General features: G+C 43.3%; 1 protein-coding gene across 2 annotated transcripts in view; it reads right to left on the reverse strand.

Annotated features, from left to right (window-relative positions):
* The window catches only part of RIPOR2 (RHO family interacting cell polarization regulator 2), a 74,919-nt gene that overhangs the window by 29,808 nt on the left and 28,558 nt on the right, over positions 1-16,553 (reverse strand). For both annotated transcript variants that reach the window (XM_067290917.1, XM_067290916.1), the window contains exons 2-7: positions 7,288-7,414; positions 5,869-6,024; positions 5,150-5,228; positions 4,897-4,920; positions 3,518-3,571; positions 623-772 (exon numbers count right to left, since the gene is read on the reverse strand). In XM_067290917.1, coding sequence (XP_067147018.1) covers positions 623-772; positions 3,518-3,571; positions 4,897-4,920; positions 5,150-5,228; positions 5,869-6,024; positions 7,288-7,414 — 590 coding nt within the window. The remainder of the gene's footprint in view (positions 1-622; positions 773-3,517; positions 3,572-4,896; positions 4,921-5,149; positions 5,229-5,868; positions 6,025-7,287; positions 7,415-16,553) is intronic.

Consider the following 16,553-nt stretch of genomic DNA (forward strand, 5'->3'; position numbering starts at 1 on the left):
TGCAGTCCTCTCCAGCCAGGACATGTGCCAGCAAGAACTCCTTGCCAAAGTGGTTCTCGGCATGCTTTTTGTCTGTCAAGAAATATGGACTACATTAAGAAAAAGACTGTGGGACATGGCTACTGGCCTGCCTCCAGTTCCTCCTTCAGGTCTAGGAAGGTTGCCACAGGTTGCGTGCTGTGTTGTTTGCAATAGTATTAGACCCTTCTTAATCTACCTCCTGTTTAATAAAATGGACGTTGATCAGAGCAAGTAAAGTTGGCTAGGATACAGCAGATGTCTCTGCATGCATGGATTCCAGGCAAGCTGCCGTTCTGAAATCTGCAGGGTGGGGAGGACCTGGTTGGAGCGTACGTGGGTTCAGGGCATGCCTAAACCTCTGTTCTTGTGCAGCAGTTCCAGGGTATAACCCTGGTCTTGTAGAACATAAACACTATTATTTCAAGGAACTCCTTGGGCCTGTGTCACCCATTTTTGTGAATGGTTAAGTATTTGTCTGAAGAGGAAAAACAAGTAGTAGTTCTTCACTGACTTTTGTTCCTAATCCTCTTATCTGGATGGAATCAGTGGCAAAGTTTCTGTGGACTTCAATCAGTGAAAGAGCAAACAGAGGAGGACATACCTCTGTGTACTCCTTGTAACTCCTATTGATTTCTGTTAAACTCTCTCGAGCTGCTTTGCTGGCAGGAGACATCGCGAAGGCTTGCTTCATTTTGCTGGCACCATCACAGAGACGTCTTTGGATACAATAGGCTTCATAAAGCTCATCCACCTAGTGGGAACAATGAGGGCACATTGGAAAAACTTCAAAAAACCCCCAGCAAAATAAAACCAACAAATAATGAAATAATTTGCATTACACAGGAACCAAGCCAAACAATTGGCAAACTGTTAAGTCCATCAGAGAGGTGAGCAAATGAAGCTGTGATACCATTACAGTCTATGAAACGGAAACACAACATAAAAATAACTTCTACTGTAAAACTCTCATTACAGCAGCAATAGAGGCTGTCAACAATTCACCTGTTTGCCCTTCATACCTTTAACCATTGGTACTCACTACCCTTCCCTCCCCTTCTCCCCCCCCCCCCCCCAAATTTGGGATATGTAGAATTGTAGCAGTACAGGGGGAATGCAGCAAGCTTCTAAAATATCATGGTGTGGAAGAGCCCTTTCAAAGGCAACTGTGATGGCCACGCTGTCAAATGGGACTGTGGCCTGCTTAACAGTGCCAGCAATGTTTTCTGTATCACTAACACCAAGCACTGGATTGAGACTGTTGCAATATCTGACAAGTAGGTGATATAGGAAGCAGGGAGCAGGTTTGAATTCTCACTGTCCATCCTCCAGAAACTGGCAGTCCCTTAGCGTGACTTAGGCACACAAAATTTAGCAAGCACTCTGGAAGTACCTAGTCACGTACAGTTTAAACACTCACCTGGGTCTAGCTTCAGAATGCAATGGATTTAAAATTATCTCACGTTTTAGTTTCCTTTTTCCTTCTAAGCCTTCTACTGAATGTATACATTTACTCCAGCTGAGTTGTTCGGTGGGGCTCCACAGTGATACAGCTTCATTTGTATAAATGTATCTGCTACATGCAGGAGATGTAGGAAAGGAATAGAAGAAACTGTCTCCTTATTTCTGCTTCTAACATGTCCTTGCTGAGATAGGACAATACTTGTTTTTTATCTAGAATAACTTTTCTTCTTTGTTATGATCACTCTGTGCACCATTGTGCTGGTTGTTCAACAGTGGATTTTCACAGTAGTATTTCTAATGCAGCAAAACAAAGTCAAGGAAGGTATGACTTAGGAAGCCAAGGTGATGAAAGCATTAGAAATAAGGCTGATGTGACACTCCAGGTGTGTTCTCAATCCTGTCTTCCAAGGCTGCTTAATCTCTAATAAAGAGTGCTGTAGCTTATCTGTTTGCAAGGGGACTGTTCTTCCTGATAGCTTCAAAGCTATCTTTTTAAACAAGGCTAACTTGGATTCCTAATGGTTGAAGTCACTGGTTTGAGGGATCTCTAACCAAAACAGGAACTGCCTTGCAAGTGAAATAGTTCAACAAAAAGTAATGGAAGGACAGGTAGATTTTGCCATTTCAAAGTTGCAAAAAAAGCTTCTTGGAGTCATATCCACTACCATTTCTCTTGTAAGTCAATACCATTCCTCACGCTAAAGACAATTACTATAAATAGTTTTCTCTTGGTATTTACTTCTGCACTCAGGGTGGAGCATTCCCCGGTGCTCACATTCTGCCCCTGCACATGTGAGCACGGTTAGGACATGCTGCTCTGCCCCAGTAAATAAATGCTGTCGGTTACTGCACATCCTGTTTTCCCCACTTTGTTTCCTGTATAGAATGACAACAGGTACGCAGCAGAAGGCATTGCTGCTGCTGTGATTCGGCACAGTATTTTTTTTTTTCTGCTGAAAGAGTCTTCCCTCCTGTCATTTGAAACAAAAATGTTTCTTTACTTGTACAAGCCCTTAGGGCTTTAGTGCAGTACAGCTCCATTCTTTTTGTATCTGTTGCTGTGGGTTACAAAAAAATGAACTAACGTATTTGGGAAGCTTGAGTAATACTGACCAGCATTACCTCTTACGTTTGGTGCTTTTCACTCCTATTATAAACACAGAAATCATTAGCTTTGAGCAGGCTGGAGTGGGAAGGACTTGAATAGAAATGTTCTTTAAGCAATAATTTTGCCATTCATGCTGCCAACAAGAAAGAAGGTGGTTTGGGGGAGAAAATTTCAACCTTTTGCTTGATGATTTTTTTTCAGCTCCACGAGTAAGAGAACACTGAAATTAAAGGGTTTGGATGGATTGTCATAATTGGAGCACTACAAGCTGCATGAGTGCTTTTCAAATGACTCTCAAAAGACATTTCATCCATCAAAGATAATTCATTCTTTTGTCAGGCTCAGAAAAGTAACTAATCACTAGCAGATATGTTTATAACTAGGAGAATACGTGCCATGGATTTTGTCCAACTCTAAAATGTATTAGTATAAATCACAAGTAGCTCTACTGAATCTGGTGGACTGATTCTCACCAATGTAATCAAGTGGATGTGGACCCCAAATCATACAGCAAAATGTTAGCAGTGAAATCCAGGAATACTTCCCATCTAACTGTGATGTCTAGTGGAGATAACTGTGGAATTAAATTACTTTCAGCTGTAACTCTTTCTACCTGTATCTTAAAAATAAACACGCTATGAAGTAGATTTTTCCCAGCAAGTGTCTGACCCTATGTTCTCTGTATACCTAAAAGCATGTGGGAGCATCTCGGGGCATGGAGAACTGCTGGATCTCAGAGGCTGCAGCCCATTTTAAAAGCCTTTCTTTGTCTCTGCCCACCAGGCCATTACCGTAAAAATACTGAATCTGGGAGAGGCTTAGTGGAGGAGATCTCCCTGGAGTGGAGGGGTAGTGGTAGGCCAAGGGTTTGTTTTCCTAATAACATAAGAGCAGATGCAGAAGAAAGATGATAGGACTGTTCATTACCTTGCTAATGTGGAACTCCAGCCTTCTCATATATCTTTCAACTGCTTTGATTTGCTGAAGGAAACAAAATGGACGGTGAGGCACATTTAAATAAATCAGTGAGACATCTCCACATGAGCTGCTTTCACATCTTCAGGTCCCCATGAGTCTTGATTCATTGTCCATGAATCTAGAATCAGCTGTTTCACCTTACTATAATTAATCTGCTGGTGAAAATGGAGCTCACTAATGTCTTTACCCAACATATTTTTAAACAAACAAAACAAATGCTTTCTAATACAGTTGGCATAGCCTTCTTTGATAGAAATTCCCTCTTTTTTTTTTTCAATTCAAGAGAAAATGGAATCTGAGCATTTTTAGGTCAAAATACAGTATTTTCAGTACCATGAAAACCTGTATTAAAATTCATCAGGTTTTGCATTTCAACATCCATTTTTTCCTTTGTAAACTATTTTTGAAAACAAAAACAAGTTTGGAATGTTGATGAAGAAAGACAGACTTGTTCAGAAAACATTTTTTTGAAAGCTTTTCTTTTGTTTTATCCAAGATTTCCTGTGGGGGAAAAATATTTTCAAATTTTCAGCTTGTTCTTCTTGCAAACTGGCAGGAAAAGGGATGAGCGAGGATGGCACAGCCTAGAGCTACTGTGAGGGCAGCTGCTCGCAAGCCCACCTCCAGCTGAATTCACTCCATTACTAAGTTTGTCCCTCTCCCCTCCGTGAATGTCTAGATTATAAAGCACTGACTGGCCCAGATACAGAGTGAGGCTATTCCTCCCTGAACTCCTCTGAAAATCTGCCTTGGGCCTAATTTGGAGGTGTGCAACCCAACAGAAAAAGCTGCTGCTTGAGCTCTTGACTCAGCTCTCCAGACTTGCTCCAGCTCCCACAGCTGTCCTCCCCCTTGGAGCTCGCCAGGCCAAGTTGCCCAAACCCATTTAACTGCTTGCAGCTGGCAGAAATAGGAGGTCTCACTCTTCCTCTGCTGCCCCTGCTCTGCCAGCATGGGTCTGCTTCCTGCTTTGTGCCCTTGGTGGTGCCAGTTTAACTCAATAAACCCTGAGGAAAACACTGTCTGGGGTGCGGGATGGGCTTAGGTTAGCTTTCTGCTGGGTCGGTGAGCAAGACTGGCTTGCGGAGGAGCCTGGTGGGTATCAGAGCTGGCGTGAGGTGAGCAGCAGGAAATAACTGCTGAGAAGGGGAGTGAGGTGTCTTTCTTCTAGCAGCATTTAGTTTGGCGCAAGTCATCAGGTCAACTTCTCCCTAAACGGTGTTGGTCTGATAATAGACCAGGTTCAGAGAGGTTTCCTGTGCCAGCTACATACACCCTGCAGATAATGACGTTTCCTTGCAAAAACAGTGCCAAAGAGGGTAACGTACCTTATCTAAATCATACAGCACTCCCTGCAACAAAGAAGATGAAACTGTGATTAATTTTCCAACATAACAGCACTAGAGCACTGTGAGAAAGTAATTTTTAAGTGAATGGAAATCTAAAACAATATCATGGCTGGAGACTATGCAGCTAAGGGGAAAGAGCTGCATCTTTGCAAACTCCCTGTATCCTTCTCCCACCCATGGCTGTTCCAGTACTTGTGGAAAGTTACTGTATAATTAAGAGTATAACACGTACCAGGCGTGAGTTTCTTTTCATGTCTTTTAGCTGAGTAGTCAACTTATCCAGCTCCGTCTGGTGAACTTCCAGATACTCGCTGTAAACACAAACCGGAAAGGGACTTGGGAACTCTGCAGCACATAACTGAGCCAGTTGCTGACCATTGGGAAAGAAAATCTGTGCAACAAATGACTTTCCTCCGTGGATGCACTTTCCGACAAAAACCCATTTACGTTGATCTGTCCTAAAAACAGCTTCCTGCTGCCTTTTAGGCAATAAATAGGAGACACTTCCTTAGCTGTGTGTAACAGCTCAGTGTTTTCCTTACACTAAACAACCAGTTTCGAGTGAGCTAATCTGCTCTTTAGTTTATGGGCTGGTGCCTTCCAATTGCTGTTCTTGTATCTAGCTGGTAAAAGCCCTGTTATCTTCTGGGATGTTATGCGTGATATGCATGAGCCTCTGATATGATTCAAGGAAATTCAGAGAAAAATCTATTGCTGAAATCCCAGTCATTGGGAGCTTTGCTATCAATTTGAGCAGAATCAGAATCCCCCCCTCCCCCAAATATTCCTGTTTTCTGTACAAATATTTCAGATGGTAAATTTTACAATCCAGGCTCTAAGAGGTGTATTTTCCTCTCCTGTGATTAAGGATCCCTACTCAGGTGATATGTTGCTTTAGGCTCTAAAACGACACAGAAAGCTTGAATCAGCTAGCATGATAAAGGCTCTTACTCCAAGCCATTCTTTAAGGCTCTGTAGACTTCTTCCACCCTTTTAGGCTGGGGGTCTTTAGGTGTGGTGCTGTTCTTATGACCCAAATTATGCATTTTCTTCACCTTTGCTTGGGGCTTCTTGAGTGCAGAGGAATTTTCAATAAAAGAGTTGCACCTGCAAAATGAACATTAAAGAGGAGGAAACCCCTATAAATCAGAAGAATCTCAAAGGAGCACAGCTTAAGGAAATCTTCCTGATGTTATCCCTGCTGGCATAAAAGGATCTGCTTATGCGCCTGCCTGTTAAAGGCCTGCATTTGTTTACAGGTTAAGAGATCTGAGCAGTCTGGGAGGCATGCTATCAGCTTTTGATGTGCCAGTTGCCTTGCCGAGATGCGAATGCTGGTCTGGAAATGCTGGCTTAAGTCTGAGGCTCATCAGACATCTCTGTTATACCATGTCTGTCCTGTCTCACATTGCTCGGCCACAGCAGTAAAAGGACTGAGCTACAGCCAGATGCTAAAAGCAAAGGAGATCCCAGTTTATCCAAAATATAAAGATGGGGGACGCTTCTAAGAAAGACGGTGGCTTGGCTAAGTGTTTGTGTGGAGAACAGCACCACGCTTCACTTGTCTTGTGCATGGGCCTTGGGTAGCTCTGTATGGCAAGCACAAGTAGTCATGCTGTATATAGGTGACTCTTTGGTTGCTCTCCTGTGAGCAGGTCAGCTGCGAACAGCTATCATTGACTTGAGCTGAAGACAGAGAGATGAGCCTTTGCCTGCTGTTACAGGCTGCTAACTGGTGGTCTGCCATTCAGCGTACACAAGCTAAAATTAATTATAATTAGCCTGGGGAGGGTGGGGGAAAGGAATCAGGACCTGGTTGACTCGGCAAGCATCTGATTCAAAGCCCCCCGTCCTGCCTGGACAAAGGAGGGGGCAACAAAGGGCTCTGCAGCCAACCTCTGCTCCGTTGCTAGCTGAACTGTCAGGCAGCCTTGCCGAGCAAGTGGAGAGGCTTTGGATTCACAGCAGGGTGGCAAGAAGTAAGCTGTCTTTCAGGTAGCGCTGGTCATAAATTGGGGATGGTGGGAAGTGTGTTGTGTTTCTGCACACTTCAGATGTTGAGAAGATCGTAACACAAGTTCATAAATTAAAATAATTCTCTGAAATTCTCTCATAAGTCTGAGGCATGGGAGGAAGCCTTGCATTACAGGGTGGGGGTAGGGGAGAAGGCAAATAGACTCTTGGTAGTTAAGACACAGGATCACAGCTTGCTTTTAAAAACAACAGAGAGATTTTAGCCTACAACATTATTTTTCTGCTAGTCAGAAAGAAGACACTCCTCTCTTCCCTCTTTTCCACCTCCACCCTCTAAACTCCAGGGCTCCTTTAGCATCTGATTCAGAAATTCCCCTTAAAGTGCATAGTACTTGCCTGGATCGTCTTTCTTGAAGACCGCTGAAGCCAGCAAAGGATTGGCTCCTAATAATCCCATTAGGACCTCCTGGAGAGAATGAATGGGATCCTATTGACATGATTTCCGGGAGCCTGGAAGATATTCCTGGAAAACAATAGGAAGAAGGTCAGCAACAATGGTGAGCAAGAGGCAAGCTTTAAGGCAGGGCCTGCCTGCTATTCATCAAAGGTGCTACAGGGGAGCTGCCTCCCACAGGGCGAAGGGAGCGACCAGACCAGTTTATGAACAGTACTCTACACTTAGATTAGTTTGCTTAGCTGGATTGCTCTGTTTTCAGAACAAATAACAAGAGCATCTGCAAAGGGGTTTTGTTTTCATGGAAAAGAGCAGAGATGGCTGGAGCTTTTTTAGTTAACTTGTTTGTATTACCAGGTTGTCCTGCCTCAAAGATAAAATGGTTCCATTTTCACTTCTGACTTAGTCTCAGGGTCTGTATGCCCAAACAGCTGAAAATGCTGGAGACACAAACAGGGCTGGGACGTGGGACTAAACCCAAATGTTTTGGTGTGCAAATTCCAACACTATCCCTGACTTGTGCCTTGCCCAGCATGCGTCTCCCCTGGCCCCAGCAGCTCCATCTGCTACGTCAGTGACCAGGGTGTCCTGGAGATTATTTCAAGGATGTGAAGAGCTCTGAAGGGATGCTCATCATCACTGTGAGGTGTCATTGTAAGAAAATAATACTGAGGGTTAGCTCAGTATGAATCAAGTCCTACAGCTCCCCTCTGATCCTTCCTTGCATTCCTGGTGGCTCTTTCTGCCTTGCTGCGGAGAAGGAAGGTGATGTGGGTGTGTGTGCAGCAACAGCAAGCTGTGACACCCAGGGGACGCTCCCCATGATGGCAAGAGGTGAGTAAACAAGTCCCAGGCACCACATGCTCTGCATTTCGTGTGTTCAGGGGAGCCCTCAGCACCCCTGGGAGAAAGCACTTGGTGCGCGTGTTCATTTTCAATGCCCGGCTCAGCATTTGCAGTGAAATAAGGTGGAGATTCCCCTTCACCACCTAGGAGGCAGGTATCCCCCTAACAAAACAGCAAACAAGTGCCACAGATCACAGCAGATCTAACGGCTTGCTGCTGCCAAAAGGGGAGAAGGGGATGTCTCCCTCTTCCTCCTCGCTCTGTTGCTTTCCTGATCCCGACCCTGCTGTTCACTGAACTCAGCAGCCAACCAAGTGGATTTCTCTGCTGTGTCGGATTTGTGCTGCCCTGGTGAGTCGAATAGCCTCACCAAGCCGTCTGACAAGTGGCAAGGCCAGCTCAAGACAGGCAATAGGAAAACGCGTGGGAAGGGAAGGAGGCCGGGAGAGGAGAGGGCACCGTTCCCGTGGTGTTGGCGAGTGACCTGTTCTCCTGGCTCCTGCCTGTCCCCTGGGACCGCAGCAGTGCTGGCTGGATGCATCCTTCCCCTGTGGTGCCAGCATAGCTATTAACAGGGTCGCACTGTGAACTGGACTGAGGAATGAGGCCTACTTAAAAGGAACCCAACAAAAAATGAAACGAGATTTTTATTTTAAAAAGCTGGACCCAGCCTGCCCCATCACTCCCTGTTCATTTTGCTCCCCACAGCCTCACTTGCAGTTGTGCTGAGAGGGGAGTTTGCTGCATGGACAGGAGTGAGTAGCAGAAGCTGGAGTTGCCTGCAGGCCACTGAACTGGTGTTTGTGAAATCACCGCCTAAGGGACTGTGCTGTGAAAGAGAGCTTAAGCCATCTTCTCATCTCCACAGATAAGGAATGACCATGGGCACCCAAAAAAGAGCAACGTATGGTGTAAAGCTATGCTCTTCACAAGCCTTGACAACCCAATGTATTTATTAAAAATAAGCACAGGAGCTACATGGTGCCTCCATTGCAGACACTCGCTGGGAAAAGCTAATACAGGGAAATGTCGTGTGCAGTCCAGTTATGTTTGATTTGTAAAGCTCAGCTGGGCGAATACTCTTTGAGGTGGCATTAGGCACGATGGCAAGCTAAAGCTTCTCTTTGGAGAGGATTCTGTTGCTCAAGAGGAGATGCTTTGTCAAAAATTTTTTTTTATAAGAGCTCTGCCAAAAATATTTCTTCTAGTCCCAGAATTGTCAACACCATTAGTAATGTGAAGTTTTCTCTATTACACAATCAAAAAAGCATTGATCTTTATGTTTCAAAAGTGAGAACTGGATAAGTCCTGATGCAGCTACACAGCCCTCACAGATATGATCTCGGCTTTGTGACATCTGGCTTTGTAAGTGCTCCTAATTTTCTTCTCTGCTGTAACTACTATGTAGCTGTGATCTATTCAGAGAGTCTTGAAAAGCTCTGTTTGAGTGAACCTTATGCTCCTTTTATCTGAACATGGGGAGCCACCTAACTTTCTCTTAAAATAGACTAAACTACTTCTTGTAATGCATAATGCATCCCATGATTGCCCAGTATAGACCTGCTAGTTATTGAGCTCATTACAGCTCATTAATCAGACCTTAGCTGTGTGCCAGGCCTACATGTGAGCAGGCACATTGAGGATGCTTTAGCGTAGGACTGTTATGTTCGCAGTACTCTATGTCCGGTCCTTCAGACTTCCCTCAGGCTCAAAGGTTGTGTTTGTACCAGTAAATTAAACATTACCAGGGAACATTCCCAGGCACTGGAATTTGACTGTAAAGTTGTTAGCATGCTCCCTGTCATTGCACTGGCAGTGCCAACTAAAACTTTCTTGAATAATTCCCAGGCATGTTTTGGGGATTAGCATGGGCCAAAGGCTATTCCAATAAGCAGTCTGGATGTGGTCAGACCCTCTTCAGAGGGTAAGAGACTTTCACAGTCGAAGGCTGTTCCAGTCTGGCTGGCCTCAGGCCTGGAGAACAGACCCAGGCATGATTAATTTACTAGTACAGAAGTAGCCCAAGGGTATGGCTCCACAGCTGTTTCTGCAGATATGAACCCAACTGCCATGGTCCTGCTCTTGTCCTGCTCCTGGCCAGTGCTTTCCACCCCCTCCTCTGTACTGGCAATGGCGCTGTCACCTGCTGAGCTATTACAAGAAGCTCATCCACAGCAGCTGTAAACAAACCCTTGGATAAAAAAAAAATTGTTTTCAGCCAGATCAACTCCCTTAACTGGCTCTCCATGCCACTGCATGAGCTGGCACAAGCATGGGGCAGAAACTTGTGGTGGGAGGAGAAGGAGGACGGGGAGAGGGTGGGAGCAGCCGGGACGCTGAAGCAGGGCTGGTACACAACAGAACAACCCCCTGCTCCCCTCCCGCTCCTCTGGCCCGCGGAGATCTCCATGTAGGCACAGAAGGAACTGCAGAGAGCACGCGCTTTTGGTTAATTTACACTGGGATAAACATACTCCAGCCACAGCTGGAGATACTTGAGTCTTATGTCAATGAACGCCCAAATTTGGCCTCACGTTCACCTCTGGTTTCGAAGGCTCTCACTGCTCCCTCTGCAGGGCTGAGCTGCTCTGCTCAGACTTGCTGATGCCTGGCCAGCAGCAGAAGCCACTTTGCAGCTTCCAGGGTCAAACTCGCAGCTCTGTGCACAATACAATGTCTACACACACCATCTGGTTCCCATACCCCTGGGTTTTGCACACCCAGTTCTCTTTGTTTTTACAAGTAACTTTAAAATGGTTACACTGTGTGCTGCATGCTCCAATTTGCATACGAAGATTTGCATTAAAAGTTGGGTCTAGAAAGCCAAGAAGCAGAAAATTATTTGCGAGTGTTCAGCACTTGCCTTGTGTGACAGCACACCCCCAGACAGCAGCTAGAGACGTGCAAAGGTAGAAGCTAAACAGCCCTGACAGGCACAGGAGGTTTAACTGCACAAACATCAGCATTTCTCAGAAAATAAGTGAAATAAAAACAAACTTGAAGCTGGGTGCTAGTCATGATGACTCTGGCTATAATAACATAGTTACTTCAGATTCAAAACTTATGTCAAAATGCTAACATCATCCACAAGATGAATATCTTCTGTATTAATGTGAATGAAACATGAGAGTGAATGTTGGTCTGAACAGCATCTTCATGACCATTTGTGAGTGTTTGCATACACACTGGAAGTGCTTAGGCTTTTTTTCCTTTGGGGAAACTTAAAAATTTAGTAATTTTGAAAAGGGCATTTACTGGTTTAAATTTGTTTCTGTGCTTTTTTTGTTTTTTTTTTTTCCACTCAAATGCTCAGGTGGTTTTACATTTCTTTAGTGAGGAACACCTTCCTCACAATACCAAAAGGAAGTGTGGAAGAAGTGTAATTGAAATACAGACTGAAGACTTTCCTAGAGCTACTTTTGCTTTGTGTTTCTATAAAATGGTCAGTAGTCAGAGTCCAGATAGGCTTGGGCTTTATATAATTTTTGTGATTATTATATGTGTTTAATTTCTGTACTGAAGAAAACAGTGACAGAAGGAAGTAGTTGAATGTCAGGAATGACAAGACCACACAGTTCTGTTCAATTGCTTTTCAGTTTCTCATGTTAGAGGTTGACTCTACTGCACAAACGCATGCTGTATTTAAGACTTAAACTTGTGGTGCTGACATCTCAAATATTTCCAACTGACCTCACAAAACTGCCCAGAATGTTTCCAGCAGCAGTCACGCAGCCCAGATTCATACAGGCACCTGTCAATGGATTATTTATGACACCTACACCTAGGAAGTATGCTTTGGGTGATGAGTATTCGTCACATTGTTGTAAAATACTTTGTAAAGGGGGATTTATTTTCCCTGCCTATTAAACCATTCATAGGCCTCTATGCTATTGACTATTTGACTAAATAAATCTAGTTCTGAGTTCAATAGTACAGTTGTATGCTAATTTTATGCATTTAATATATATAGTCACTACTATAATTTCAGTAGGCTCAGCCCACAACCATTTACTCATGAACACCGATGGGAAGACAATACTAAGGGGACTTTGGTGGTACTCTGATGTCATGACCAGGTTTCAACATTTGCATTTAGTAGTTACCTGATATAATGCCACTATCTTCTAGATATGATATGTGTTTTGCTATCAGCATACAGTATATTATGTATCTAAAATGGCAATCAATTCTTTTGATATTCCAGAGTTCTACCTCAGCAGTGGATACAACTAATATGCTTACATTTTTAAACCTATATAGCTGAGGCACCTCTGATGTTTGGTTAAAAACCCCACCAGTCTGCTAACTACTACTATAAATATGCACAGTGTATGAGCATAATTAATGTAATTAGTATTACTTATGCTAATTGCATGGCAGCTGAATGATTAGCCTGTCAGCATAGTCTAGGGATAAGGTGAAATTGTATCAGTATTCTTTTTCTGCCCCATTCACTGACAGCTTATAGTAGGGAACAGCAGATAATTGATAATGCCTCTGTCCCTGGGGAAATAAAAGCCCCATCTCTTCCCATCTCTCCTTTCATTCTGGAAACAGAGTGAAACAGCTGAGTCTAAGCTAATTAGAGGGGAAGGGATTCAAGAATGCACCACTTCCACGGGGCTGCTCTCTTTTAATCACCCTTGGAATGGACGTTCATCTCCCACAATGTCAAAATATTTGATAAACAGCGCAGACTTCAATCCAAGCTAACAGAAGGGAAATTCAGTCACAAACAGGTTTGCTAAATCCAGCCTGATTTTTGTCTGGTCTCTTTTTGTTTGCTTTTTGCATGTGAGCAAAGGAGGCCATATATTGCCTGTGAGCCCAGAACACAGTATTTTTTGCTCACCTGCATGGTGGGGGGAGTTGTTTTTGCTACGGGCATACTAGCAAGTGTATAAACGTGCAATAAACTTAAAAGTGGTGGGGGTGTCCTTGATTTCTCCTGCTCTCTACAAAAAAGCAATTACAGTTATGGCTTTGGGTGCAGGGTTTGTTGTATTGTGTCAGGGAGCCATCTGCCACTGAGGGTGCATGGAAGAGAGGCTTCGAGGACCCTTTCGGTGCAATGTCTAATACTTGGTTAATTGGAAATGTGGGGATAGGACTTGATGACTACAGTGATTCTTGATAATCCTGTGTTCCTATCTATTGTTTCATGTGTTACGTGGCCCAGCCTGGATCTAAGAAGATGCAATCTCTATAGTGAGAGGTTTTATATGTTGTTCCCAGTGCTGATCTGTGGTCTGCATGCTGTCCATCGAGACCTGGTGATAATTGTTTAGGTTATGATAAGCAAAGGTGGTTTGCTAAACTCATGTGGGTAGATTGCTACAGAAGTCAACTGGTTCTATTTTGCATACCAATGACTTTTCTTAACTAAAAACCTGACAATAGGATGTGTCTAACAGGTGAATTGATATCTTATTGAATAATGAAAGACAAGAACATGCTCATCTCTCATTTATGTCAAGGTTTATGTTCTGCTTATCAGATGAGCTGGGCAGCTTACCAATATTTCTATTGCAATAAAATCCTGCGTAGGAACGTGCATCTCCGAAAGAATATATCCAACAAGGGAAGAAACAGATTATTTTCTAGAAGTCATATCTTCATCCCAGGTAGCCAGGTACCATTCTTTCTGCATTGCACTAATGTATCCAAAGATCACAGTTCAATTCTAAGCTTATTCAGCATGCATCCAGCTGGTATTTACTGCATTTGTAGCCTAAAGTCTAGTAATTTTTAATACTAATTTTCCAACTTCTGTCTTAATTAAATCACACTGGCAATATGAGGCCAGTATGGCCAGTAGCCCAAACAATCACCTGGGATTCTTGGTTTCCATGTTCACTAGACTCCTAGAAGGCAAAGATGTATGCATCTTGGATGATAATTTAGACATTATTGCAGATTTTTTTTTAATATTAATTTGACAATAATATATGGGTAAGAATAGCCAGAAGCATTATAAATCTTTCTCAGTAATTTTAACATTTTAGGACAAAAACTCTTATGCATTAGTGCATAGGCTTCTAATTCCTGGGTTTGGCAGGAAGATTTTGCAGGACAGGCTCTCCTGGAAGTGTCTGTAGAAGGGTGTCTTCTTTTGATCATTGGATTACATGAATTACAACTTTCATGGCGCATTTTATGCTCCCAGTGATTAGGTTGCTACTTCCTTGTGCACGGTAACATTTGCCAGAGCTATACAGACATGTGAGCTCCATCTGAAGAACTATTCTTGGTTGCCAGGACAAAATCATTTGCATTTGTTCCACCGAAGTCCAAGTCTATGAGATATTCCTAAACAGCAGCATATGGCTATACTGACAAGCATGCTTCCCAAGCCTGTATCAGCCAGTGAAAGGCCAGCAGATCTGTGAGCTTCAAACGTTAATTTTAGTGTACAGAAAAATAGCTATGTGAGCTTATCAGCATTATTGCATGGAGAAGGACCTACAGCTGAGAGGGCTTCTTCCCCTTCAAATGGGAGATGTGGGGAGCAGCCAGGTCATGGCTGGGTGGGCATCAAAGCAGCTGATGGCCACTTATTCCTGTCCCAGTACAAGGAGGGAAACTTCCCCACCATCTCTTGCACCAGTGGGAATCTTAAACTACCGCAGCTCACGCTGTCCTTGCTGACAGCCTGAACCTCTGCAGGACTGGATGGAGGGATGGCTGATTGCCCCGGGGAACTCTAAGCCTCGCTTCTCACTCGGCGGACACTAGTAGTGGTCAGCGTGATCTATCTGAAGGCTGGTGTGCCGTTCTCAGCTTTGTCTGTGTCAATGATGTTTGCAGCGATACTTTCTCTTATGTGTTGTATTTTGATACCTTTCGTTTGGGTGGATTCAATTTTTACAACACACAAAAAAGTGCTTATGTAACTTGTGTTGTGTCTCTCCTAGTTCTGCTTAAGTCTGTAGCTGAGGGTTTCACTTTGCCATGCAGAAAACCCTGTGAGCAATCACAAGGCACCATCACGTATTTCTAACAAATGAGAACGTTAGTTTGGGGTACTTCAGAACCAAATTTTAGCTTTTGTTTCAAATCATATTTTTCCTGAGACTTGATACTAATTGAGAGACTTGAACTTTATTGTTTCGTTTCCATAAGTACATTTTTTATGTTGTATGTAAGGACATTTCAACCCAAATGCTGCAGTATTTGCTAGCTCATCACTAGATATTCTGAGTAGAAACACAAGTTGTCTGCCATCTGGAAAAGCTCATGCTGTTTGTTCTGCTCCTCCTGCCCAAACTGGATGAAGTACCTAAACCAAAAAGCAATAATAGTAATAAGAAGAAAGCTAACAAGCCAGGTCAATAGCAAAATGGCAAAGGAGTCTGTGGATGTAAATACGTAGGACCTGCTACTTGCTCCCACAGTAATGTAACTCCATAACTTCAATAAGCATCAATCTCTTATTTTACATCAGCATAAGTGCCAAATTCAATGTTGGGACTTAATACTTTTCTCTTTTATTTTTACTATAAAACATGCCTTTGGTTCTAGCTCCCATTGCCTCACTAACACACAAGTATGACTGATGGCCGCTAAGGCGAAAGGAGCACTCTTGCTGTGTTATGCCATTATTAGCTTTCTTCCTGCCCTTGTGGTAGCTACTCTGAGCAGTGGGCTCAATACATGCCCCACTTCTGAGGCTCGGAGTCGCCAACTGCCCTTTCCTTCGCTTACCTTCCCCTCAGGGAAATACCTACAGCAGCGCTCCTTAACCTTGCTTTAGCACACACTGAAAACATAAGGAGAGAGAAATGCAAATGAGTTATTTTGCTGTAATAAACCCAAGGAAAACAAATTTGATGCTAAATGGCTCCCACACATGACAGATGGGTTCATAGTAGCTGACCTCATTTTTTAGTTTCAACATTTGTTTCACACAGGCAGCTGGAGTGATTGTGAGCATGAAATACCTTCAGTGCTGTTAAAGCCAGTCTCTTGCAGCAGTACAAATATACAGTAATCGTATTGAATTGGTTTTAGTGTAGACAAGCAAAATTTGGTCTGTAACAGTATGTATGAGTGTAACTGAGAGAGCAGAATCTGGCCACCTAATTAGATGTGATGTTCATTCATTTAAAACAAACCCTGGTATGCAGAATTATCTTTGATTAGAAGTCAACTCCAGTTCTATTCAGCATTGATTATTCTTTATGTCAATTAAAGAATTAATTACAAACAAAACCACCCTGCCATTCAAGTGCCAGAAAATAATACAAAGAAAAAGCATTTCTGAAAACCAGGTGAAAATGATTGTCTTGTGCTTGAAATCTACCTTTCTTTGAATCTGTAACAGTGGTTCAGTCCCTGTGACCTGTGCACGTAATGAACCATG

This window comes from Apteryx mantelli, chromosome 2, assembly GCF_036417845.1.
Source record: "Apteryx mantelli isolate bAptMan1 chromosome 2, bAptMan1.hap1, whole genome shotgun sequence".
Lineage (NCBI taxonomy): Eukaryota > Metazoa > Chordata > Aves > Apterygiformes > Apterygidae > Apteryx > Apteryx mantelli.